The following is a 27,251-nucleotide window of genomic DNA, read 5'->3' as shown; positions in this document are numbered from 1 at the left end:
TCTGGCCCTATGCTTCAGCACTGTGTAGGATTCTGGCCCTATGCTTTAGCACTGTGTAGGATTCTGGCCCTATGCTTTAGCACTGTGTAGGATTCTGGCCCTATGCTTTAGCACTGTGTAGGATTCTGGCCCTATGCTTCAGCACTGTGTAGGATTCTGGCCCTATGCTTCAGCACTGTGTAGGATTCTGGCCCTATGCTTTAGCATTGAGTAGGTTTCTGGCCCTATGCTTTAGCACTGTGTAGGATTCTGGCCCTATGCTTTAGCACTATGTAGGATTCTGGCCCTATGCTTTAGCATTGAGTAGCATTCTCTGACACTTGTCATAAAAACTCTGCATGCTATTCTGCAAACACATTATAATGATCCAAACAAGGCAGAGGGCGCCCTATCTAGCCCTCCGTTGGTTTTAGCAATCATTGGTTTTGTACAGTAGTATATGGAGTAGAGCAGAAAGCACAGAGGTCAATGAGTAGAGTAGAATCCTACACCGCCTGTGTGGTAAAAATGTTGTTCGCATATCTTGCAGGGTATAGCCACCTAGCGTTCCACAGTCCCCAACTGTAAATTTATTTTTGCTTGACATGCCTATCATTTGCATATAAAGTATGGAAATAAAGTGCATGTGTATCTGAATTGAATTGAAATTAAATTTGGCGCGGCTTGAGCTTTTTTTTTAACTTCATACCCTGTCCTTATTCATTAGTATAATCGCAGTATATTAATACCTAGCCTCAGGTGGGGAAACTCCCCGCGGCTGCAACATGATTGGACGGACACATTTTCATGATGTAATTTCGCTTGTGAATAGACGCGCTCCCCGTTTATTATTTGTGACATTATTTTGGAAAGGTTTGTTTTTCCTCCAGTTAGTTGTTACTAGACGGCTACAACGCTATAAAGTTCTTTCTTTACAGCAAATCTAAAAGCGCTTTCGGGTTTCCATGGTGCCACTTTGAATTGAAATCAAAGAGCCATAATTGCATTACTTGAAATAAGCAACTGTGCATGAAACACGAGCTTTGTCATACAATGATACCAGTCAAACACTACACTACATTAGCAAAGTCATGGTTAAGTTGCCGAGTACATAACAATTATTTCAGGGCGTTTTACTCTTCACGCCAGACACAAAGATAAAGCACGGGCTTGTACCCTCCCCCCCCCCCCACCCCGCCCTCCCCCTCTGATGAGCAAGGCATGTGACTTTCTATGCCTAGAACACCTAAACTTACTTTTTTTAAAGTAGTCCTTTCTAGAATTTTGGCAGACCCGATTCGTAAATTTTGGAAAGTGGAAAGTAAGTGAAGTCAAACAAATAGTTTATCCCCGGCAAAAGTCTTTGTACTCAACTTTTAGGCAACGCCGCACTTTTTGGAATATTGCATCTTTATCAATATATTTGTGTCAAAGTAAAAGTAGCCTTGCCCAAGGCAGTCGATTTATTCACTCCGAAAAAAGACCGCCGCTGTATAAAAACCCACCCGTATTCACTGTGCGTAACATCGCATAGCCTTGATCAAGGCCGTGTAGACTTCAAACCATAGAGCACCTCAGTCGCCCGAATGTCCCCCGACTGACTCTAAGCAGAATAGCACACCTCACTCTCACGCACACACCCAGCGCATAGTGTACATGTACATGTACGCAGTAGTCTACACAGCCTTGATCAACCTAAACATCGCACGACGATATGGGGCGCCGTTTACCCGAAATACACAACGGACTGAAACAAGTCTTAATGAAGCCGTCGTCGCTGGTGTTCAACAGATTTCACGTACAGCTGCAATATTGATGGGATTTTTCCTGAGGACACCAACCACCATTCATCAGATGGATAGCGCTGCCTAAATCACGTGAATTTGGGGAATAGAATGTGAAATAAATACAGTTTGTTGTGTCAGATCTCTACAAGAAGGAACAATGGCGAACGTCATGCTGTATAACGTGATTGTGATGGGGTTTTCGTTTATGTTCCTCTTTACAGCCTTCCAGACCAGTTCAGGAATAGAGGTAAAGACTAAACTCTAATTTATTCCTCCATGCTCTAGTCTATCTATCTAAAGTAAACGCAACAAATTTGGGAGTTGTTTACATTTTCACTACAGTACACGACACGACGTACACACCCCCCAGGCTACACTGTGTTTAGCCCACCTTGTTGAGCTGTAAATAAAATGCCTCCGCTTTTAACATCGGTGACATCACTGTCGCCGAGCTGTAAATGGCTTCGCTTTTAACATCGGTCTCATCACTGTCGCTAGTGGCGACAGTGATGAGACCGATGTTAAAAGTGGAGCCATTTACAGCTCAACAAGGTGGGCTACAGTCCCTACGTACACGGAAAAGTTTCCGTATGGCGCCACCACTTTTTCATTCGATATGAAATAATATATCACTCATTTACCTCATTTTCTGAGAATGAGATATCCCTTTATGTAAAAATGAGGGGAAACTTAAAGTTTTCAAAGTCAATCAAACAGTGTACTACACTAGATAGTACTACCTAGACTACTAGTACTACACTAGGTAGTACTGACCGTGTTAGTCGACGAGGTAAAAGGAAAACCGTGCAATTTCGAGGCATGTTTGTGTGGATTTTTGTATTCTACTTTTAAAACCTCTTTCTAACAATATGCATTTTATAACAAACGGTTACAAACGCTTTTCACAAGACCAACTCGACCGATCCAAGGCAACGTGTTCCTTTATATTGATTAAAGTTTAAACAGAAAAGAACACACTTTTGGGGGAGGATCTTGATTGATGAGATTTAATTGATAAGCTCCAACTGGAGCAACCCTCCAGAATTAGAAAATAAATGGAACGCAAGGACAAGAAGAAATCAATCTCATTTGATTCAGTTTGCTTTGAAGTGAAGTAAATAGTTGGAAGCGTGTTGATTTTAAGTCTTTTGTAATTCACTGGCACAGATCATTAACTTTTTCCATAATTTTCCTCCTGTAGCAAACGGTGATTGAGAGCATTGATTATGACAATCCTTCGGAACATTTTGGTGGGAGTGGTTATTACAGCCAAGCCATCATCTATGGGGTCTTTGCTTTCTCCAACTGGTTAGCACCATCTGTTGTTAGCTTGATAGGACCTCGAGTTACGATGCTTGTTAGCGCTGTGGTCTACACTGGGTTCATTGCTATCTTCCTTCAACTCAAAATATGGAGTTTGTATATGATGTCAGTGTTTCTGGGATTTGCTGCAGCATGTGAGTAGTAACTAGTTTGCAAAATTAAATGTAAGGGGGTAGATGGAGAAGGGGATTTGTGTTTTGAGTTTTCAACGAAGACATCTTCGTATGTCTAGTTGCTCCCTTTTGTTTTGCCAAGAATTTGCTCTTCAACTTTTGCAAAGAGATCATTTTCTGTATGGCCCCAAAATGTGGAACAAGCTTCCTGTACAAGTTTAATAAGAAATGCCAGCTCACTTATAACATTCAAGACAGTCCATAAATAAGTCTCACCTGTCCCAGTAGGCTTACTGTCTTTTTAACTGTGCCTCAATGCCTTTAAGCAAACTTTTGATTATTGATTGATTGATTGATTGATTTATGTGACTGTTGGGTTGGGGGTAGAGAAGGGGATTCGCAGTTGTATGTGAGTAAGGATGTAGTACAGGGAGAGGGGTTGGGGATTCTGTTGTTGTTTTGAAACAAAAACTGTTTTTGAAAAAGCTTGCATTTGACAAAATTGATACAGTTTGCATCCCCGCCCAAAATTGCACCTCAACAGCATGCAGAGTGTATTAAGGCAAAGGGATGTCTGTGTACTGGACATCCTGTTTACAATTTGGACACCCTGTTTTATTTGTCATAAAAACCTTGTTAAAACCTTGACCAACAGTTGACCAAATGTTGCTCTGAATCTGTTTAACAGGCATCTGGACAGCTCAGGGTAACTTCCTGACCATTAACTCGACCAGTGAGACTGTGGGTCGTAACAGTGGAATCTTCTGGGCCATGTTGCAGTGCAGTCTACTCTTCGGAAATCTCTTCATCTTTTTTGAAATCGGTCAGACAAATACAACACACATAGAAGGTAAGATGTCCTAATTTCCTCAAGGGTGAAGGTACAATGTAGGGTCCGTGCAGTAGGGATGCATGTTTAACTAGATTCTGCATTTAAAATTGAACATTTGAAAGTACACCAAGGAAAATACTACAAAAAAAAGACTGGTGTTTCTTTTTTCTGATATTGTGGCCAATTGGCTCTTTTGGTAAAGTGCTAGCTAATTGCTATTGATAATTCTTCCTCAGTTCAACAAATAAATTATTTTAAAAACCCAATCAGTTTCCCTTGTGGTTTAGCTTGATATTTAAAGTAAAAATTTGCACTCCTGTTAGGTGAACCCTTTGCTGCCACTTTCCAAGTTATTATGTTAACTTTGGTGTGATCTCAGCAGCTACAGGTCAATGGCTTCTGATTGGCACCCTTGAACAAAGAAATTTACAAAATAAGGAGACCACCAACATGGGTCTTATAGTTGTTGAGTTTGCAGGTTCAAATTCCACTGTATTAAATATTTTCTTTGTTGATCCCGAGAATTAATCAAGGTTTACCCAGTCAGTTTCCCTTGTGGTTTATACTTGATTTTCAGTTATTAACGCCGAGTCACACTGCAACGATAAAGATAACGATGCAAAGAGAACACATTCTTTTTAATAATTGAATTGCTCCTCGCAGAATCAAGCACGCTCATTCAACCAATCGAGAGCGTGCATTGTTAACGTTCTCATTTTCATTCTCGTTATAGAGGCCTGTGTGACAGGGCCTTCATTCAGTTGCCTAAAGTGATAAAATGAGTGTCCTTTTTTGTTTATGAATCTCAGCGGCAAACCCAGAATTAATCAAAGTTTACCCAGTCAGTTTCCCTTGTGGTTTATTACTTGGATTTTCAATAATTATTTAGTTGCCTAAAGTGACGAAATTGTTTTGATTTTGTTTCAGCACTTCAGCGGCAAACCATCTTCATTGTGTTGACATCAGTGTCTGGTATCGGTGTGCTTATGTTTCTACTGCTTCGTAATCCAAAACAACATCAGGATAACTCGAACCAAGACATCCAAGTTGTCAGGTTGGTAATAGCTTCAAGATTGATTGTCAGGTACTTGGATGGTATAAGAGGCATCTCCCTCAGGGGCTTGAATTTAGGGGAAAGCCACGTATGATAACAGAGGCTTGTAGCTCAGAATGATTACCGGACCAGAGAATTTGTTACAAGACCGGATTAATAGTGAGAAGAACACTATCTACACAGTTTCCACTTTGAACTGTTTTTGGAATAGGCACTAAAATGTTTCTCATGGATAACACTTTGCATTTCTCTGTAAAATAGAAAATATAGTGAGTTGTTATAATTTGGAAAGGCAAGACTGCTGGACTTTGGGTCTGCGGTCCAGTGTTAATTTCAAGCCCCATCCCTCTATACATCCATGACTCATCTTTGATCAGCCCATTCAAGTCTCAGTTAAAAGTACATCTATCTTTTCAGAATGTTAAAGTGCTTTGAAACGCCGGTGGAAAGCGCTGTACAAATGTTTGTGTTAATTGTTATTATTATTTGGTGTAACCAATTAATTAGGGCTGTAAATACACTTAATTTGGTGGTATACGTACAGATTTATGCAGATTTATTGCATCTATAATCAACTAATTTACATTTGTGTTATGGACCGAAAACATGTGTCACCTGGCTGTGTGCCTAATGTGCAGACTTGGAATGATTTGGAATATGGTGTGAAGGACTTTTGTAAGGGTTTATGTTAATACCTTGTTTAGGTTGAATGATTTGGAATATGGTGTGAAGGACTTTTGTAAGGGTTTATGTTAATACCTTGTTTAGGTTGATTTAATTGTTTGACTGACATAATCAATGTCAAGCTGACTAAGAAGAATGAAAAGTATTAGAGCAAAGTCACTTAACACTAGGCTGCTTATCTCAAGAAATGTAACTTTCATGACTTTAGAATCAAAGATAGTGGCAAGAGATTCAATTAAGTGAGGTTTATGCGGTTTGGCGTTTAGTGATAAGATACCAGTAACTTGATTGTTTAACAACTCACAGATCTCTCGCTTCAGCTGCTGAAAAAATCCTTCTCTTTTGCCGCCCCTAAACTTTGGAATAGTCTCCCCCATCTCTGCGCTCTGCTGATTCACTTCATACTTTCAAAAAGCATCTGAAACCACACCTGTTCCCACAATAATTGTTTGGCTGTTTTATTTTAACTTGCATTTTGTATCATCGTTATTTTTGTTTCTCTGTTTCATCACAAACTGCTGTGGTCTTGATGAAATGGCGGTATATAAAACGTTTTTGTAGTGTATTGTTTTAACCATTCCTTGTCATCATTTTGTTACAGCCAAGATGCTGAAGTCAAACGAGGTCCTCTTGAGGCATTAAGTGAGTAACTTAGCCCCCCCCCCCCCCCTTGTTAAAATGTTATATTTCTAGTCACCTGCCATTTTTAAATAGTTCATCGATATGTTCAGAATTGTTTATTTTTATTATTAATTTATTTCATTTTTTTATTTTTATACTCTGGTAAATATTATGTGTAAAAAATGCCATACTTAAATTATTTAATAAAAACCTCAACATCAAATGGCAAAAAAACTCTTCCAAAATGCATCAGAGACCTCTGTAGTATACCTACTACAGGGTGATTAAAACAAAGTACATAGAAAAATGTATCCCGAGAGGATTTTTATGAGTTTATAAAAATATGACTCTAAGTAATGGTCCAAGGCCCTAGCTTTTTAATTTCTACCAAATAAATCCTCAGCTTTTCCACAGCAGTGAACACTAGCTAATTACTTTTATCTGACTTTAATTGGCTTGCGCTCAAAAGTGAAAGAGTTGGAACTGAATAAAAGCCGAAGTAGGGAAGAAGAGATGTGCTTTGTTGCTCACAAATTTGCTAGGAAATTAGATGAACCCTTAGTCCTCCTGGACGCAGGCCAAATGGAAATCATCATGAGGAATGCAACATTGGATGTTTGCTGCAGATCGACCAGTCATTGGTCGTCCAGATCGTTTTTTTGTTCAGATTTTGACTTGTACCAGAGTAGCCTGGTAGGCCCCTATTTCCTAACACTTTTTAAACTGTTATTCGTGTTGAGCGAACGTTTGGGAAATCTTGGCGGAACCCTTGAAGCACTGGAGAGACACTTTTAGTACGATGGTACTCTGTTACCGAAAAGGATCTCTGTTGTGGTGTGTAGGCCCTACTATGGACAAACCATGTTGTGCTAAATACAGTGCATAAATGGGGGAATGTACAGAGATGACCATTATGTTAATACCTAAACTTGTCATTCTGTCATGTCACATCATTGAAAGTTTGTGAGCAACAAAGCACTTACATCTTCTTCCCTACTTCGGTGTCTGATTTTGTTTTAACCTCTTCACTTTTGTGCACAAGACAATTAAAATTAAATAAAAGTAATTAGGTAGTATTTACTCATGCGGAACAGCTGAGGATTGATTTGGTAAAAATTAAATACCTATGACCTTGTTTTTGTTGAAATACCCTGTTTAAAGCCATTATACGCTTTCGATAAACAGTATTGTCCAAGTCGCACACTTCGTGTATCACAACTTATATATAAAATAACAAACCTGTCAAAAATTAGGCTCAATCGGTCTTCGGAGTGGGGAGAAAATACTGGTAAAGCCCACTCTTGTTTCCGCACGTTTCGCCATGTCATGACATGTGTTTAAAATAAATCCGTAATTCTCGCTATCGAGAATTGATATTGTTTTAATGTTTTCTCAAAAAGTAAAGCATTTCATGGAATAATATTTTAAGAGAAGTCTTTCACTATTATACCTTCTGTAAACCCTGAAAATTATTTGTAAATCTGTGATTTTTCTTTTTTTCTGTACCGAAAGTGTATAATGGCTTTAATAAACTCACATGGCTTATGGTTTTTTGGAGAGAATAACATTTTATTATCAGAGAAACAGTTCGTACATAACATTCTACCCAGGAAATTTCATCATAGCATATTAAGAATTACATTCATCAAGCAAATAAAATGATATTTTAATATTTGATTTGTAATTTCTTTCAGTCAGCGCATTTAAACTTCTTAAAAAGCCGCACATGCTTCTGTTAATGGTATGCTTCTTCTACACTGGTAAGACTTTATTTTTTGATTCATTAATACCTCAGACAGTTTCGCTATTCCTATTGGTGGAGACCGCGTCACGTGGGTGTGTATAAACCTTTGTTTATGACCGGTAAAAAGTGTTAATTTATGGGCGTGACACGCAACCTTACACCTGTTCTTTTAAGACAGTTTCTTCATTTCTATTGGACGAGAGCAACGGCTGAAACAGTTGTGCCACATCACGCGATACGCGCGACGCACACAGCATTCCCTTATAAGGAGTTGTTTACCCGAGGGCGGCGGAGGGCTTTACCATTTCTCGGTAAAATTATCAAGAACCAGGCCTCGTTGGGATTAAACCACTAGTTGAAAACCTCTTCACCACACATTGATTCCCTTGTTATTAAAAAAAACTGTGAGATTCGAACCGTCAACACTTGCAATTCTAGAATGGTGTCTTACCAACTAGGCCATCGAGATTGACTGGTAGCTAGACGCAGTTCAAATACTCTGCAGCGGGTACCGCTCGATACAAGTTTTCCATCTTCAAAAATTGGTGTGCACATGTTGGTTTTTTAGTCAGTTTGTTTTGAATTAGTATAAAGATATTTAATGCAGCTTAGTGCCGATTTAACAGATGCCATACTGGTCATGGTCGATTCAGGGCAAACATGTTTCAGATAGTATTCATTGCTCGTCCAGCTTGTGAGAGTGGAGCTGCCCTCCAAACTGCTGCCCACATCACCAGTGATTGCATTTATTATAGTTGTCATGGCAAGCAGTTCCTGAAAGAGCTAGATAGTCTGGCCAAACAAATGCTACTTGACACAAAACATATCATCTTATCAAAGCTTAATTTAAGAAATGTCCCTCTTTTTTTCTTTTGTGTTTCAGGTCTTGAGCTGACATTTTTTAGCGGTGTTTACGGTACAAGTGTTGGCAATACCCACCTGTTTGGGCTGAAGTCTAAGAGTTACGTTGCCCTGTGTGGAATTTTCATTGGATGTGGAGAGATATTTGGTATGTAGCAAGCTATCTAAAAACTTCTGTTTTCTTTTATGTTTAATTTATCAGTGAATGTTCATTTTTATTGAATGTTTCTTTTCCAAAATGTCATAGGCTACTACCCGTTGATGCAACAACCACCCTCCACTTCTCTTGGGTTGTGTGGCTGGCCCGTGCAGGGTTGATTTTGCATCGCTGAAGGGATGCCGCAACCTTCTTTCAGCATACACCAATTTGTGTTAAAGCACTGTTGATTCAACAATTTCCCGGTCATTTGAAAACAATTCACATGCACAGGCCTTGACTTCTGTGCAGGCTGTTCAATCGCTTCCCATAGACTTTGAGATTTTCCCATAGAAGTGCCCTTTGCAGACAGTTAAATTGCCCTCTGAAAGATAATACTACAGGTCTGAATTATACTTGGGTGGAATTCAAACGAACGGCCTTTTCCATTCTAGAGCATAAGTCTTACCAACAGACCATCCAAATTGCCTGGTAACTAGAGGTAGTTTGAATCCTATTTTAGCAGTGGGTAGAAAGGCAACAAATTCTTGGGTTCAAATCCCACTAAGTACTGAGTATACAGTGCTCTTCACACATTGGTGTATGGGTCAAACCAAATGCTGAATGTTTTTTTATTGACAACATGTACTGTTGTATCATTTGACAAATGTTAAACAGGGATGAGATTGTTCAGACTTTTGGCTGAATTCATACTTTTTATGTCGGCCTGCTGAAGAAAATTAGACAATATTTTTTTCCACAAAAAGAAATCCTGCTCATTTGTCTACTTCTCTAGTGCTTTGGATACTGTTTCCAAAAGTATTGGAATCTATAACCCCAGGGGTTACCAAACGGTAGAAATGGCATCATTTCAACATACCTTTGAGTGTCTTTCCAAGTTTGAGACTTTTTCGCTAGTAATGACTTTCACCCCTGGTGTAACTCCCTGAGAAATAACTAGAAGGGTTTTTAAACCGTGTCTTGTCATTGTTTATTTTCTAGGTGGAGCTACCTTTGGATTGTTGGGGAACCGAACCAATAAGTTCGGTCGTGATCCCATTGTACTCCTAGGCTTCATCACTCATATCATAGCTTTCTATTTTTGTTTTATCAACCTACCCTCCGAGGCACCTATCAAAGATGTTGATGTACAAGGTTATTTTCCTCCAAAGTAAGTGCTTCATATGTGATATTACAATTTTTGATTGTCAAAGACCAGTATTCTTACTTGGTGTATCCCAACATAGATGTATAACATAACAAACCTGAGAAAATTTGGACTTAATTGATCTTTGTGTGCTTTCAGTTGCCTAATAAAAGGTTTCAGGCCTTTAGTATTATTTAGAGTAAGAAGTTATTTCTTTCTCATAAACTATGTTACTTCAGAGGGAGCTGTTTCTCACAATGTTTTATGCTATCAACGGTTCTCCATTGCTTGTTACCAAGTAAGTTTTTATGCCAACAATTATTTCAAGTAATTGGGTTGAGGTCATATAATTTTACACACAGTTAGGTCAGGATCACATCACATAACCAAGTTTTAGAGTGGTCTAGTGGCAAGACATCTGTTCCAGAAAGGTAAAGGTCTTGAGGTTTTATTACACCCGAGTAATTTGCCTATGGATTTCTTTAGAGCACTCTGGAAAGTACTGAGTACAATGTCAGGGTAAACCAAGTAATATCCATCCTGCATGTCCTGATGTTTAACGTCTGTCTCTCTCTCTCTCCCATGTAGACTGGCCCTGGCACTAGTCACAGCTTTCCTTCTAGGCTTTGGTGATAGTTGCTTTAACACTCAAGTGTATTCCATCCTGGGATATCTCTTCTCCAAAGACAGCTCCCCTGCCTTTGCACTCTTTAAGTTTACACAGGTGAGTTCTAGGTTCAAGACCGTTATCATAAAACCAGCCTCTAGTAGCTATTCTTGCTATTTCATTGTTGGAATCGAGACACAAAAGTCAAAGCCTTAGTCTTAGGTGGGTTGTCATGAGCGGTCTAGGAAAGGTGGGTTCAAGTTTTGTTGTTTGCATAATGTGGGTTCTGGCATGGTCAGTGAGGGTTCTTGTGCACATGAGCAATGCACTTTATCATGATTGCTGCTCTCCACTAAGGAGCACAAATGGGTACCTGTGAGTGCTGGGGAGTAACATGTGATGGATTGGCGTCCTGTCAAGGGGGAATAGAATCACTCTTAGTCATTTAATGCCAGGGGAACCGGATATAGTCACTGGCCTGATGAGCCATATTGGCTCGAGACAGAGTTTATAGCCACATGCACAAGCGCCATCTCAAAAAAAAAAGATTTAATGTCAAACTGAGTTCAATCCCAAGTTAAATCAAGCTAAGTAGGATTTGAAACTTTGCATGGTGGAAATCAAGCTGCAAACATTGATGCCATGCTGTAATTTACATGCAACTATGCCAGGTTTTATAGCATGTACCAAATTCGTTTAAAAATCAGCGCACCATGATGGTTGCTGGTAATGTATTGCTTGCACCTGGATTTCACCCAAAATCCTTTGTGCTCCAAATGGTCGAACTTAAATTTTAGAAATAAGGGATCATTATTTTCTTTGAAATTTTTGTTTTAGGCTGTTCTATTAAAAATTCAACCAGTATTATATGAAGGATTTGTGCTTAATCTGTTACAGTCACTTGCTGCAGCGATTGCCTTTTTTTACGCCAATCAACTGATGCTCCAATGGCAGCTGTTAATCCTGGTGGTCTTCTCCGTGTTGGGTACGCTCAGCTTTGCTATGGTAGAGTGGACAGCAAGCAGGAAGTTCCGAGAAGGTTATGAATCTATCTAGCATGAGGAAGACTCACTGAAACAAAGCTCGGATTCCTCAACGGATGACACTAATCTGTAAAGATATGGTACAACCATAAAGTTAACTATAAGAAAAAGAGGGTTCATTTGCCTATGTACGCTGGCCTAGTCTTGGTGCAAGACGTTTCTCGTTTCCTTTTCACGCACACCGCGGCCAATTCACCGACAGCGCGCGCACCGACTCACCTGACTTATAGTCCACTCACCGCCCCGGAGAAACGTCTTGGTCCGTGTGCTGATCGCTCGGGAAATTCCGAGCACATTCCAATCATGCCGTGCTGCGCTAGGCCTGCATAACTCTGACGTAGCAGTATCAGCATAATTTCCCACAGTCTGGTATCTGTACGTCTTCTGTGCAACGCAACCAGAAACAGCGAGGCTTCCTCGTATGTTAGTTGGTGTGTCGGGCTTGTACATTTACGTTCGTCTTTTAATTTTTGTAAACATGATTGCTGCTGAACGATGTGCGAATTTTAGTTTGCCCTAAAATACGTTTTTGGGGAAGATTGATTTTGAGAATTTTTGTAAGTGCAATTAATTGAGGGGAATGGAATCTTAAAATGTTATGAACGATGATGTTTTTTAGCAACAGAGCTAACAAAAATAGATCGATGTACACGAACGTGGGATTTTCTGGCATTTTTAGTCTTAGTCCAAAGGGTGACTTTGTAGGTAAAAATAATTATAGGGTCACAGTGCCTGAAAGTACTTTTTATGCAGAAAAAACTAAACACTACATCCAAAACTTCCGTATCATTCTCACACAGCTTGGTCAAAATCAACCAGTGGTCGACCACTATTAAATATCTAAGCCTATGAGTAATTTGACACGTCTTCGCGAAGATAAGAAGCCCAGCCACAACACCACGTTGGCATTCGGTTGTGTACTGTGTGCACGTGTACAAGAAGGTACATGTACATATCCTTTGCCCACGCACTTGGCCACAAGTAGACATGACATTTAATGGAGGACAATTTTGGCGAACGATTGTGATCTCTTCGCCCAAAACTGTGCCGGCCATGCAGGATATCTTTCTTTATTTTCGAAATAATGTGCAAATACACCCATACAAGTTACAAGTTCTCTCATCTGCAAATAAAACACTCGACTCCTCGAGTCTTGCCGATGGGGTCAGCAATATTGTTATAGTATTTTTTCATTGACTGACAATTTCTTCCCTCTAACAATCGATCGCAACCGCTGATCTCTAATTAATAATAACATAAAGATCAGTGATCGCCTTTGCATGCGCAACAAAACGCACATGGTGTGTATTTCCCCGGGTTCCCGCCGTAGCATGATGCAGCGAGGCTTTTTGACTCGACACGTCGGGTGCATGCAAGTTACCAGGCTGGCCCGCTTGTCTGTTTCCAGTTGTGCGCGTGCGTAGTATTTTGTTGACCCACACGTTGAATATGTATACGAAGGTCACATAACTCAATCTAGCACACGGACCAAGACGTTTCTCCGGGGCGGTGAGTGGACTATAAGTCAGGTGAGTCGGTGCGCGCGCTGTCGGTGAATTGGCCGCGGTGTGCGTGAAAAGGAAACGAGAAACGTCTTGCACCAAGACTAACGCTGGCCCAGCATGCGGCCATATGGTAAGTTGAAGAAGAAAAAAATAGCGTAGGGTGTATTAATTGTACACACACACACCGATGTGTAGGCCTACTTCATATTCAACGTTCGTACAATGTTCATCTTATAAAACTGCCTTTGTCTCCTTGTGGTCCTGTCGCGTTTCTGCATGCAGCATGCCAGTGCGCCCTCTACATGTAGTTCTTTTATATAACTCTATGGGTACAACGGTGTGATTTGGTGTTCTAGGAGACAGTACATACAGTGCAAGAATCTTGGAACTGGGTGAAACTGGCTTGTGGTTTTGTCCCCCCATGAAACTTTAAAATCATGATACAAGTATATGTTATTGTTCTTAAAAGAGGGTGCTGTGAGTGTGCTGGTTGTTGACCATGTCAAAACCATGTTCATTGCAGATTTTGTTTCAGTGAGTCACTTGTTTTTTTGACGAGATACTAATATTTTACAAAAGTAAGGTTAATTTTTATCTGCAATGAAAAGTTGTCAACTCTAGTATTAATTTGTGGAATATCCTCTGCAGTACTCGTATTATTAAACAATAATTTAAAGATAAGATTTCAAGAACATGTAGAACCAAAACCTAAGCTATTCAAGCTTTAACAGTTAATATAGAAAATGTTAATTTGTATTTATGATTGTAAAAGCTGGCCAGGCTATTCATATCATGCTAAGCTTTAAACTTCCTCTCTGAAGGGGCACAGCAATATCTCTCTTGTAATAATAATAACCTGTTTTTACTGTATGTAGCGCTTTTCACTTCCGAAGGGCATCTCAAAGCACTTCCAACATTATTACACCGAGTCACTGTGCCTTAATTCATTCCTTAAACCATCTCAGCTCCCTGGGGAGTGTACAGCATGTGCAACATTAATATGCACCTCCATGAGAAAAATATGAATTTGTATAGGAACCTTTTTACAGGGCACCACAGCAAAAGCACAGGGCACTACTGCAATTGCTGGGGGTGCTGCGAGTGATTTTTAGGCCTTTCGTGCTTTAGAAGAAGTCTGAGTGAAACATTCAATTTTTGCTTTACAATTCTACTTTTCTCCTTGAGCAATATCCCCCCCCCCCCCAATAAAAAATATTAAAAAATATATAAAAATGAAGGTGTTATTGTAGGGTTTCAAATTAAAATTTAAAAGGTTCGTTATTTAATTTTAATTTGAAAGGTTCGTTATTTAATTTTAATTTGAAAGCTTACTGATTTTGAAGTTTGTACTTAAAACAATTGTATTGTTGAAATATAGGGGTAATTCTTTTACTTGAAATTTAAGTGTTAACTACCATCCATATTCATAAAAGGAAGTAAAAGCTTTATAAGTAAATTCTTTTTTATTCGGGGGTTACTTACTTCCATATGAATAAAAAGGAGAAAAATATTATAAAATGCAATGAAGTGCGTGTAATTTTTCAAGGTACACATAAGTAAAAGACATGTCTGAAGAAATTAATGTGTTTATGGAAGTTACTCACAGGATAAAGTCCAAGTCCCAAGGAAAGACATCACTGAAATACTAAATAGACCCATGGGATCCAGATAAGTCCCCTTCATCAAACTGTTTTCAGAATAAAAATTTTAGCAGGCTGACTTGTAGATTTCTATGTGAGAGAGTATACATGTGTACTGTCTCAGAACCACCATCACTCGAAAGAGAATTATCTTCATTGTGTCACTGTAATTATTTTAAAGTCTATTATCATTCCAACTTGCAAACCTTCAGTTGCTTGCTGTGTAAGCACTTTATGGAATCCACCACATACATAAACTGACAAACCTGTAGAAGTTTGAGATCGATCGGTCATCTGGGTCACGAGAGAGTAGTGAAAAATTTACAAAAACTTCTGCATTGCATCGATGCCGAAATAAAAATGAATAAAAACGCTTTCTGGGCGATTAACTCCAAATGCGAAGTTAGATTAATTGTTTTAAGGGATGTTTTCAAGTACCATCATCATTAGACCGTGCAAGTTTTATGTAAATCTGTGATCTTCACGATTTTTGTTTAACAATTCTGTAGCGTTCCTTTAAAGGAACGTTGCAGAACTGCTAGCAACTGGTTTGTTTGCAAAACCAATTCTGTAATGTACCTTTAACATAAGAACTATAGTGTACTTGGAGCATCTTTTAGTGCCAAGATTTTCTTTTATAAACTTCATTTCCTGCATCAAGTTAATTTTTTTAGTGAATATTGGGAAGTCTCAAGTGAAGAGTATTACCTTGATTTTAAAAAAAAATGGAGTTCTTGCAGAAAACTAAACTTACATGTACACGTGTACCAGCTTACACATAAAAACGCTGTTTTCACAATGTTTATTACTATCAACAGCTCTCTCCATTGTTCGTTACCAAGTAAGTTTTTATGCTTACAATTATTTTGAGTAATTACAGTGCCTTTGATCAATTACATCAAGAAATCAAAACTTTGTATGCGATCATCTCTTCTAGTCCGCTGTTTTACCTTCTGTTTTAATAGTTCCTACGTTAGATGTTAGCTTAGTACGGGTTTCTGCTTCAGGAGTGTCACCTGTGACAGACATGGCACATTATAAGTTGTCTCATTATTATTATCAAGCCGAATAGTTTATTTTATAAACAACACAATTGGTGACGAGATGTAATTGAACTTTCACATTTTGTATGGCAATCCTTTTTTTATTACAGCCATTTTTAAATTTCAACAAATTATTAATGGTTTAGTTGTAATCAATACAAAAATACAGTTTTGTTTTTAATTATGAACATAAATTATGGTAATAAAAAAAACGCAGCAAAGGTAAAGTCCACAAAGGATTGCTTTTGTTATTTTAAAGGAACACATTGCCTTGAAGCGGTCATGTAACATTTGCAACCATTTGTTATAAAATGCATATGATTAGAAAGATATTTTAAAAGTATAATATAATGATCCACACAAGTATCACTCGAAATTGCGTGGTTTTCCTGTTACCTCTTCAGGCTAACACGGTCGGCCATTATTGGAGTAAAATTGTTTACTCTCATAACTGGCCGACCATGTTGGTTTGCTAAGTAAGGAAAACCACGCAATTTCAGGGAAAACTTGTGTGGATCATTATATTCTACTTTTAAAATATCTTTCTAATCATATGCATTTTATAAAAAACTTTTACAAACGCAACTCAGCCGATCCAAGGCATCGTGTTCCTTTAGAGTGAATGTAACTGGAAATATCAATAAAGAAGTCTAGGGATAAAATACACTAATGAACATATTTTACAGTCTTGGTAGTTATTCCATCAATAATGTTTAGAATTGGCAAAGTTAACTCTCTGAGCAATTTCGCTGACTTTATTAGAGTTGATTTCAAATGAGTTACTTCACACGCACTATGGCATTGAGTTGCCTGAAAAACTTGGCAAAGCATAGAATTAGGGAATCAATGTGTGGTGAAGAGGTTTTCAACTAGTGGTTTAAACCCGCGCCGGGGCCTGGACTTGATGATAATTTTACTGAGACGAAGTCGAGGTAAATTATCAAGATTCCCACTCATAAACACCTTTTCGGTCAAAAAACATCAACACTTTTTGGTCAAAAGGTAAAATAAATGCAAAGATTAAAATTATTCAATGATTTCTTTTAACACAACACCCCTCCAGCTATGAAATGGTTAGGCCCTTGGGTAAACAACTCCTTAAAATCGCATGATGTTGCACAACTGTTTCAGCCGTTGCTCTCGACCAATAGGAATAAAGAACTGGTGTTATATCATCCGTTCAAACAACACCTCGTGATGCCCTCTCGACCAATCAGAATGGATAAACTGTCTTAGGTATTTATGAATAACCAATTAATCCAGTGGCATGTTTTGTCCATCCCCATCCCACCACCCACATCAAACATGTAAATTAACCCCAAAGTCTTACAAAGATCTAACAATATTTCTGAATTCATCACCTCCCAATTCTTCACCCACACTACGTCCAGCCCGCCTTGCTGCCCCTTGTGTTTACTCTACGCCGTGCCTGGGGTGCATTTTCGCGGTTGAACAAATTACATTTTTGGTCAATTACCAGTGATAAACCAATGGCAAGTTCAACCGACACAGTTATTGGTTTTGTTGACGAAAACGCACCCCCGAGTAGTGTCTGAAGCCCTTTTCACACTATTCCCTTATTTACCCTTGATTGCCCCAGCAAATGGGAATAGCCAACCCTGCTCTAGAGTTAGGTTAGCGGTAAACATCATTAAAGACCTGGTTGAACGAAAATGTCAAGTCGTGAACTTTGCTGAATTCCATTTAAAATGTTTTCAATGAATAATGAAATCGAGTCATATGATTATAAATAGATTTTGATTGTGTAAAAAAACAATCATTTTGAATACCCTTATCCAGCGCTTTTCTGAGAGATTTGCGAAAAGCCCAATTACGTAATCACTCTCAAAACGTCATAGTTGGGAGCTCCAATTTGTAAAGCCGCTTTTTTGCAGCGTGGAGGTATAACAAAGCAAACTCCCACAAATGACGTCAGCGGCATTGTCCTTTGACGCGCGCTCTCAACGGCAGAAGTGTTTTTAGTTTTTGCAAACCTTTAGGTTGGGGCCAGATTTTTTAATCGATAAGTACGAACAATTCAGAAGTGTACACATATCAAAATTACATTAAAATGGTCAACAAGTGCATTATAAACAAGTTAAAATACCATTTCCGTTAAAAACATTCCGCTCAGGTAGCTGTTTAAACGTGCAACCGGAACCCTGTAGAATAGGGACACTGTTCGCAGGAAGTATGAACCAGGCTTTTGTTGTGTAAGGCAGCATTGCCTTAGATGCAGACTACACTGAATAACGTGAATGTACAATGAATACCAAAATGGTGCAACCAAAATGTTGATGACATCGGGATGCATTGGGTAAATTGACCCATAACATGGGCTGCCATTGCTAAGGTCAAACAATGGACAGTGCAGTGTATGTGCCACTCGGTAACAGATTTCTTTTGAACTCGGTAAGGGCACTTTTCAATCTTGTGAAAGTTCTTTAGGTAGCTTGTGACGCTTGTTATTCTTTCAACTGTCTCTTTGCGGGGTCAAACATTTCCCAAAGTTTCTCGTACTCTGCACAGTAAGGTTGAACGATCTCAGGATTGTTTGTGATCAGAACGTTCTCGTTGTTACTGTTAACTGCTAGGCACGTCCAATTGAAGGAACCATTGAGGAGGGTCGTCTTGTCAACAATGACAAACTTGTGATGCATTAAATAGCTGGAATAATCTCGTCGTACTTGAATACCTGCAACAACAAAAAAACATGGTTTAAAAATGCATACATTTTTGTAAAACTATGAAAAAAATAATCTTGCATACTTCAATGGGCATGACGATTTGTTTTCCAACCCTTCCCCATCAATCCTCCAAGTAGTGTGATGGGCTGGAAGTTTTCCTGGCCCTATTCTTGGCTTCAAAAGTGTATTTTATTTACACTTGGTGCTCCATGAACATTGAAAAACAGTTCTCTTTGAATTAGTATGCAGTTAATATAGACCCAGTGACTGGGGTGCTAGATTCCTTTTTTTTTTGAAATTTTGACATTATCAGCTGGATGATCAATAATGTCACTATATTTCCAAAAAAATAATCTAGCGCCTTAGTCACTGGGTCTAGCAGTTAATAATAATGTTTTGTGCTGATTATGAACCAGAACTGTTGCCATACATAGTCTTGGCCTTGCCCTTGGTGCCCCTTACATCTTAATGTTTCCCAAGATTTCAACTAGATTTTTATTCTTAATAATTGAATGAATAACAAACATATTGTAATGTAACATGAAAACAAAAAATCATAACAGTTTTAAAAAGTTCTTGGCCTGATTATTATACTAATACTAATACCCACCACTTCTTCTGAATTTTCCGATATAATTCCCAGACAAATTCACCGCTTCGTCATCTGTGATTATTCTAACCAACACACCTCTTTCATGAAGTTTGATAACAATGTCAGCCAGATCATTGTTTGATATTGTGTACATGCATACATCAAGTGTTTCTTTTGCCAGCAACAGATACGAAATCATCCGACTAAAGTTGGTTTCTTTATGGGAGAAGGGACACTTTGGCCGATGGCAGCCCCTTTCAGACAAGAAATGATCCGCACAGATTCGTTGTGGATCCGGGAAAAACAAAACTTTGTGAAAGCTCCGGCTCTGAACTGTAACTTCCGCTGTAGTGACTGATGTCTCTGCTTCTGAAGCAGACGACGCAAAAACATGGCGCCAACGTTTCTGGTGCACCTTCTTTCTGTACAAGAAATAAACCACTTCAGACATAACTCCGACTGTGAGAATTGCTGTGATCCATGGTCGCAAACTCATCTTCAATACCGTTGTTTTCAATTGAGAAAAATAAATCTAATATTTGCAGAATGGCACTGTAAATGTTGTGCACAACCTATGCTAGCTTGTTGGACCATGGACCGAACAACTGCTAATTTTATTGAAAAGGGGAAAAAGGGAAATGGCGGAGTGATATTTTGAAATATTACTCTTAGATAAAATTTAAATTAAAAGAAATCCTCTAGTCCCCGGTCAAATATCTGATGAGAAAAATTCAAAAATCTTGTTTTCAATAATAAAGTTATTTCATGCGCAATCTAAATGAATTTGTTTTTTCGATGCGGACTACTTTGTTCCAAATGGTGAATTGAATTCTCGGACCAAAGGCATTTCTCGCGTTGCTTTACGTGATTGACACGCACTACTACAACAACATGGTAAGTGGAATCGAAATTTCCTGAGATGCATTCTTGTATTTTATGTTGTTATTCAGAATGATGAAAGTATTTTGTTTTATATTTTAGTCGAGCCTTGATGATACTGAAGACGTTGCTTTGGATTTTGGGTCGGAAGATGACTGGAGAAGGCACAGAGCTGTACGGTATGTAAAATGCCCAGTTTCCGGACGGGGTCACTCAGTCAAAACAAAGTGTGAAGAAAAGTCAATAATATCCATAATAGTTATTTTGAAAAATAAAATATAAGTAATGAATACTACTAGACAACTTGTATATATTGCGTTGTACATTCGATTAGCTTCCCTGTCGACTAGTTGTGATAACTTAACCCTCCTCTCGAACGGCGGAGGGTTAGGCCAAATTAAAATCAAAACTTTCAAAAGGGTGAAATGGTGTAGTCACAACAGATTTGCCCACCCCAATTTTTACCACTTACAAAATCATGACACAAGTTCTAAGAAAATGCACTTAATCCTCACTGTCTAATGAATAACACTTAATTAAAAACACAATCACTGACAATTGAGAAAACACTTTGAAGAAAAAGGACAAAAACTTACCAGATCTTATTGGAGCAAAACAGTCACAAATGTCCCAGGATGATATGTCGCATCATCACACGATGATATGTCGCATCATCACACGATGGTATGTCGCATCATCACACGATTTGTGACTTTCAGATTTGTCAACGCTTTATTTTTTGGTCACCAAGCTGGAAGCGCCGAGTTGGACTAAACCACTCTCTGTTAAAGGGGTGTTTATACATTACAAGGCAGTACGTACGCACTATATTCATGAGTGAACCGGTCACACTAAATACCGACAACTCGCGACCCCTCACGACAACTGACGACAACAATTTTTTAAATGCATTTTAACAGAACATTTGAACGAAATTCAACCGTTAAATATGTGCACAAGAGTAATATGCATCTAAATCACTTTCAAACTGTTGAAAAATTGTATTTTTAACTGTAAAAAAGGTGTTTTTTACCCCGAACTTAGTAATGAGCGGAAATATTCGCCTTGTTGTCTTTCGACGTACTTGGACGATTCTATTACACCGCAGGGGGCAAGGTAATTTCTGAGGGCTGAGTTTTATTTTTTCGGTTTTTTTTAGCTGCTGATTTTTTCTTTCTTGTTGGTAACTAAGCCGCCACTCTGGAATTCGAAGTTAAAAGGGGAAACTTAAATATAATATTGTTTTAAACTCCATGAAATACATTTAAAAAAAGGTAAATAATCATCTTGCATATTGTATCACCCCTGCGGTATAATGGAATCGTCCAAAGGCGTCAAAAGACAACATGGCTGATATTACCGTTCGTTACTAAATTCGGGTAAAAAATCACCTTTTTTACAATTAAAAAAAAAAAAAATTCAACAGTTTGAAAATAATTTGGGTGCATATGACTCTTGTGCATATATTTAACGGTTGACTTATGTTTAAGTGTCTGTTAAAGTGCATTTAAAAAATTTTGTCGTGAGGGATCGTGAGTTGTCGGTATTTAGTGCGACCCGAGTGAACAGGTGAACAGCCGGCATAGTACAGACACGCACTGCTGCACTGCCTTATAACACCCAGGGGTTAACTAAAAGGTTTAGTCCAAATCGGCCGCTGCTTGTCAGTTCCTCAATCCAATAGGCTCATACCTTTGGTTCAGTGCTTGGTGACCAAAAAATAAAGCGTTGAACATATCAGGAATTTGGCTAGTAATCCTCCGGCTCTGCCGTCGGGAGGAGGGGGTTATGTTATCGCAACTACCCTGTCAACGTACTCCTACTAGTACGATGACTATGAGTACTCCAAGAACTATGAGGTTCGTTTGGCTATCGTCTCCCATAACCTCATTGGATAGACGGAAATCTCTCTCATCACAAACGATTCTTTTTTTTGTTTTTGTTTTCTTTTTAATCTTGCCAAAATTAGGCGCTTTGTGTTCTTTGAACTCTCATTGACCATTAGTTCGGGGTACTAGACGTAAATTTTGGCGAGATTTGAAAAAAAATAAAAGAGATTTGCGTTAGGAAAAGTAATAGAACCAGAATCATTTGTGTTGCGAGAGATGTCCGTCTATGAGGTTAAGGGAGACAATAGCTGAACGAACCTCACAGTTCTAGGAGTAAACTATGAGGTTCCTTCTGCTCTCCCTGTCTCCATGAACTTCAGCTCAGGTTGAGATGCTCAAACACTAGAAATTATGCCAGTCAACTCCCCCCCCCCCCACCCCCAGCAGAGTTGCCCACTACAAAGTCACCCCCTTTATTAAAGTCGCCCTTTTGCTAGGGGTCGACATTGTAATGTGCGACTTTGCTGGTGGACGAGTTGACTGGTTTCTAAAGAAACGCAAGCAGCCATAAGAAAATGTGAGACAAAACTTCCCCGAGCTAGCTGTTCCAGAAAATATTTGCCAAACTTCCTTGAGCTAGCTGTTCGGCAATGTGCGTGCCTTTGTCAAGTATTTTTCGTATGCCTGTTTACTGTGCTTGCAAAAAGTATACAGAGGTATGCTGTGCGCAGCTGCGCTGGTCCTGGACCTGTGGGCTTGTTGACAAACCTAAAAATTACCAAAACTTCTTTTTGTATGATGTTTTCTTTCAGCTATCCAGGGGCAGCTTTCTTCCATCTTTTCTTCCGCATTGGTGCAGTAGTATCTTACCTCTTCTGCAGTTTTTACCAGACCAGTTTCATCATCAATTTCATCATCATTCTCTTCTTTGTCTCGTTGGATTTCTGGACCGTCAAGAACGTGACGGGGCGTTTGTTGGTTGGTCTGAGGTGGTGGAATCACATAGATGAGGATGGAACAAGCCATTGGGTTTATGAATCAAGGAAGGTGAGATTAAAGTCCCCAGAGATGTGATTTCTCTGTTTTTAACCGAAAATCGTTTTATTTGAACAATCACTGAGAGAAAAGATTGATCTTGAAATATGTTTTATTGGTACATTGTATTCTCTGATGCTCAAAGATTTTACCTGTCAACATTTGAACCTTATTTCTTTAACTTAAAGGTAATGCACATTGATGTTTTTTTTCTTTTCAAATTGAACAGCACAAGATCGCTATACTTATTTGGTCCTCGCTTTACTGGCCTGATGCTAAAACTACTACCCTCGATTTCACAAAACCCTTTCTAACTTAAGACTAATCTTAGGACTTAGGACGAGTCCCAACCCTGCATTGTGGCATGCAGAATAGGACGAGATAGGACGAGTTAATCGTCCTAACTCGATATAAGATGAGTCCTAACTCTTTGTGAAAACGACGGCAGGCCTTAAGTCCAGTAAAAAAGTCCTGATGGCACATGGTTGACATTGCTCTGTAAAGACCAATCTTGAAGTCGGTCCGATCGTGTTGTCATCTCCTTACTTCATCTTTTTAATTTTGTTTATTATTTGTTGATTGTTTTAGGGATCCAAGAAAAACACTGAAACAGCAACAGAAGCAAGGTTATTCTGGCTGGGCTTGGTCATCTTTCCCCTGCTTTGGGTCATCTTTGTATTTGTCAATCTTTTTTCACTCCGATTTGCGTGGCTGGTGAGTTTGTTAAGTCATAAACAGTTTTGTTCATATGCTTACAGACACTGGACACTATTAGTAATTGTCATAAACCAGTGTTCTTAACAACAAACATGTGAAAATTGAGCTCAATTGGTCGTCGAAGTTGCAAGATAATAATGAAAGAAAAAATACCCTTGTCACATGAAGATGTTTGATTTTGAGACGAAGATGCTTGATTTTGAGAACCTCAAATTCTAAATCTGAGGTATCGAAATCAAATTCGTGGAAAATTACTTCTTTCTCAAAAACTACATTACTTCAGAGGGAGCCGTTTCTCACAATGTTTTATACTATCAACCTCTCCATATTACTCGTTACCAAGAAAGGTTTTATGCTAATAATTATTTTGAGTAATTACCAATAGTGTCCACTGCCTTTAACTGCCATCAATCAACAATGTAATTACAAGGCATGTGATTGTTCAGAAATGTTCCCGATTTGAGCATTTTTATTGATCTCCGTTCACCTTCCAATTTTCTGTAAATAAGTTTTATGCTAATAATTATTTTGAGTAATTACCAATAGTGTCCACTGCCTTTAACTGCCATCAATCAACAGAATGTAATTACAAGGCATGTGATTGTTCAGAAATGTTCCCGATTTGAGCATTTTTATTGATCTCCCTTCACCTTCCAATTTTCTGTAAATAAGTTAGAGTACCTTCAGAATAAAAAAACGACAGAACTTCCTCCTTGTTATCATCCTACTGGATATCTTTTTGAGATGGTGAACAATAATCATCTTGTTACTTAACAGTAATAACTACATACAGTGTGCTTTATCCCCAGACCAAAGAAAGAATACTGCTACCAGGTTTTGGGGAGTTTAGTTTTGTGGCAAAACAATACCACTGTTTCTGTGCCTAGGTTATACATAAACAATTTATTTTATGTTTTCCAAAAGCGCAATTTATTATACATGTACAACCTTTTTTGTACTACAATTGAGTCATCAGTTGTACATATGTAAGAACCGTTATATGTTATCACAAGAGGGCATTATCACTCAAGAAATACTTTTGACTTTTGGATGTACCAAGGCAACACGAATCAGCAAGATACATTTATTTGGGTGAGAAAAACTTGAATGTATTTTCTTCTTTCTGTTTTTCTATTTTTAAAATCTCAAAATGTCACATGGGCATTCTAAGGTTTAAAACGCTAAAAAGCAAGCACTGTAAGAGTGAATGACCACACTTTGTACTTTTTCATACTTTTCTACAGGTTGTAACAATTGTTGCTCTGATGCTAAGCGGAGCTAATCTTTATGGTTACATCAGATGTAAAGTGGGTTCTAAGAAGCAACTGTCAACCATTGCTACACAGTTTCTTGGTCAGCAAATGATGAGCAGGGTATGTGTCTAAACTTATCAAGTAGCTCTTTTTCTTATTTCACATATCATTGTTGTGAGGAAAATTCCTCGAGCCTTTCTCAGAGGATTTTCCCAAATAGTTATTCTAAAAAACTAATGTCCGATGTGTGGAATGCCAACTGATTTCTTAATTAAAACTTCTGGTTAGAATTTTACAGCAGCTTCAGATAGTGGAAAGCAATTTTTGAGAATCTTCCTATGGGAGATTATTCTTCCCCGTGGACATATTCACCACAGATGTTCGACGGTATCTCAAAAACATGACAATTTTTTTATATGAAATGTTCACATGATAGTTTTATTGTACGCATCTACTTTTATATAGGACTAAAACAATTGAATTGTTCTTAAAACCAATGGTATGCAATTCCTTTGTTTATACTAGGGTTATTGTTGTAGGGATCACAACTGTAATGAATAGAAACTTTTCCAACAGAAACTTCATCGATAACAACCGAAACCTTCCAAGTCTACCAACATTTTATTGGTCTTGTTTATTGTGTAGAACTTGCTCAGGTATTGCCTAACTAATATTGGTTTGAATGGTATTGAGTACTGATCAAGGAAATTATTAGTTTTTTCAGAAATAATATAATCATGCATACATACAAGGCATTATAAAGCGCCACTTCATCAAAAACGCAGCGTGTTTGATCTGGTATACATAACGTTTGTTATATTTCTTGAATTTGCATAAAGAGTCAGATTCTGTGATGGAGATATTACGTGCATTCCAGGTTTGAGGAGCAAAATAAGAAAAGGTGTAACTCGATGCATGACTTGAGAAACTTGATAGATTTTGGTGCCATGAGGCAAGTAGTGTCAGATGCTGAGCGAAGGCTTGAGCGGCCAGGCCGGTGGGGAGATTGGCAAAGATGATAAATACGGAGGTGCCGTGTTGTAAGGCATTTATACACATAAACCAATACTCATACACCAATACAAACTGATGTAATTGTTATTGTTTTATTTTACCTGTATAGGCAATGGCCAGTGCAACTGGAGCCGGTGGGGACAGTGGATAGGAAGACAGTGTTCAACAACTCATGTAAGAAGAGAATTTACTATGTATAGAATTATTTATTACCATTGTAAACTCTAAGAGTTTCATTGTTTGTGCAGACTTTGTCCGTTTAGTCATTGCACCTGTAGGATACCAATAGCCACTGCCTCACAAACTCAACATGTTATTGGTTTACGATTGTCATACCCCATTCCTGGTATTGGCTTTTGAAAATCTTGGGTCAACAGACTTGATTGAAGGCACTGGACATTGGTAATTACTCATAAAGACAATGCAATTATTCCAAGAAAAGGTTTTTTATTGGCAAAGTAAAGCAGCAGTGATGTTGAACACAGTACTGTTGAGGGAGAAAATGTCTTAACTGGAGTTTTTTTTAACGAGAGATAATGGTGAAGGTGACTTGTAAAGACAATGTAACAATATGTACATAAAGAGTGTGGGAATGTAACGGCTAGAAATGCTTCACAAGCAGTACGTAGCTTTACTTAGAAGGTGCTGGTTAAAGGCAGTGGACACTATTGGTAATAACTCACAATAATTGTTAGCATTTTTTTATTAATACTATTATTGGTTTATTAAAAATTTAAACATCGCAGCCGAGGGCTGAATTGAGTTTAAAAGATACACAACAAGAATATACGTTGTAAAAACATTTTAAAATGTTACTTGGTAATGAGTAATGGGGAGCTGTTGGTAGTATAAAACATTGTGAGAAACGGCTCCCTCTAAAGTAACGTAGTTTTCAAGAAAGAAGTTATTTTCCAAGAATTTGATTTCGAGACCTCAGAATTAGTTTTTGAGGTCTTGAAATCAAGCATCTGAAAGCAGACAACTCTGTGTGACAAGGGTGTTTTTTCTTTCACTATTGGCTCGCAACTCCAACAACCAATTAAGCTCAAATTTTCACAGGTTTGTTATTTTATGCATATGTTTGAGACACACCAAGTGAGAAGACTGGTCTTTGACAGTTACCAGT

The 27,251-nt window shown here is 38.4% G+C and overlaps 3 protein-coding genes across 3 annotated transcripts; 2 read left to right on the top strand and 1 right to left on the bottom strand.

Annotated features, from left to right (window-relative positions):
- Positions 1 to 1,822: 1,822 nt before the first annotated feature.
- Positions 1,823 to 12,067, top strand: LOC117292455 (UNC93-like protein MFSD11). Its single transcript, XM_033774494.1, has 10 exons — positions 1,823 to 2,013; positions 2,968 to 3,223; positions 3,891 to 4,052; positions 4,962 to 5,088; positions 6,374 to 6,414; positions 8,088 to 8,153; positions 9,021 to 9,146; positions 10,137 to 10,305; positions 10,870 to 11,005; positions 11,786 to 12,067. The coding sequence occupies exons 1-10, from the start codon at positions 1,924 to 1,926 to the stop codon at positions 11,942 to 11,944; spliced, it is 1,332 nt and encodes a 443-aa protein (XP_033630385.1). The 5' UTR covers positions 1,823 to 1,923; the 3' UTR covers positions 11,945 to 12,067.
- Positions 12,068 to 18,198: 6,131 nt separating this feature from the next.
- On the bottom strand, positions 18,199 to 19,996 carry LOC117292453 (mitochondrial cardiolipin hydrolase-like). Its single transcript, XM_033774492.1, has 2 exons — positions 19,417 to 19,996; positions 18,199 to 18,814 (listed from the first exon to the last, which is right to left on the bottom strand). The coding sequence occupies exons 1-2, from the start codon at positions 19,892 to 19,894 to the stop codon at positions 18,585 to 18,587; spliced, it is 708 nt and encodes a 235-aa protein (XP_033630383.1). The 5' UTR covers positions 19,895 to 19,996; the 3' UTR covers positions 18,199 to 18,584.
- Positions 19,997 to 20,227: 231 nt separating this feature from the next.
- On the top strand, positions 20,228 to 26,993 carry LOC117292454 (Golgi apparatus membrane protein TVP23 homolog B-like). The gene is made up of 6 exons (XM_033774493.1): positions 20,228 to 20,292; positions 20,380 to 20,456; positions 22,919 to 23,153; positions 23,730 to 23,855; positions 25,103 to 25,231; positions 26,235 to 26,993. The coding sequence occupies exons 1-6, from the start codon at positions 20,290 to 20,292 to the stop codon at positions 26,274 to 26,276; spliced, it is 612 nt and encodes a 203-aa protein (XP_033630384.1). The 5' UTR covers positions 20,228 to 20,289; the 3' UTR covers positions 26,277 to 26,993.
- The last annotated feature ends 258 nt before the right edge of the window (positions 26,994 to 27,251 follow it).

The sequence above is a fragment of the Asterias rubens genome, chromosome 7 (assembly GCF_902459465.1).
Source record: "Asterias rubens chromosome 7, eAstRub1.3, whole genome shotgun sequence".
NCBI lineage: Eukaryota > Metazoa > Echinodermata > Asteroidea > Forcipulatida > Asteriidae > Asterias > Asterias rubens.
Note: the sequence above shows the minus strand (reverse complement) of the source record. Positions and strands in the feature narration are given on the sequence as shown.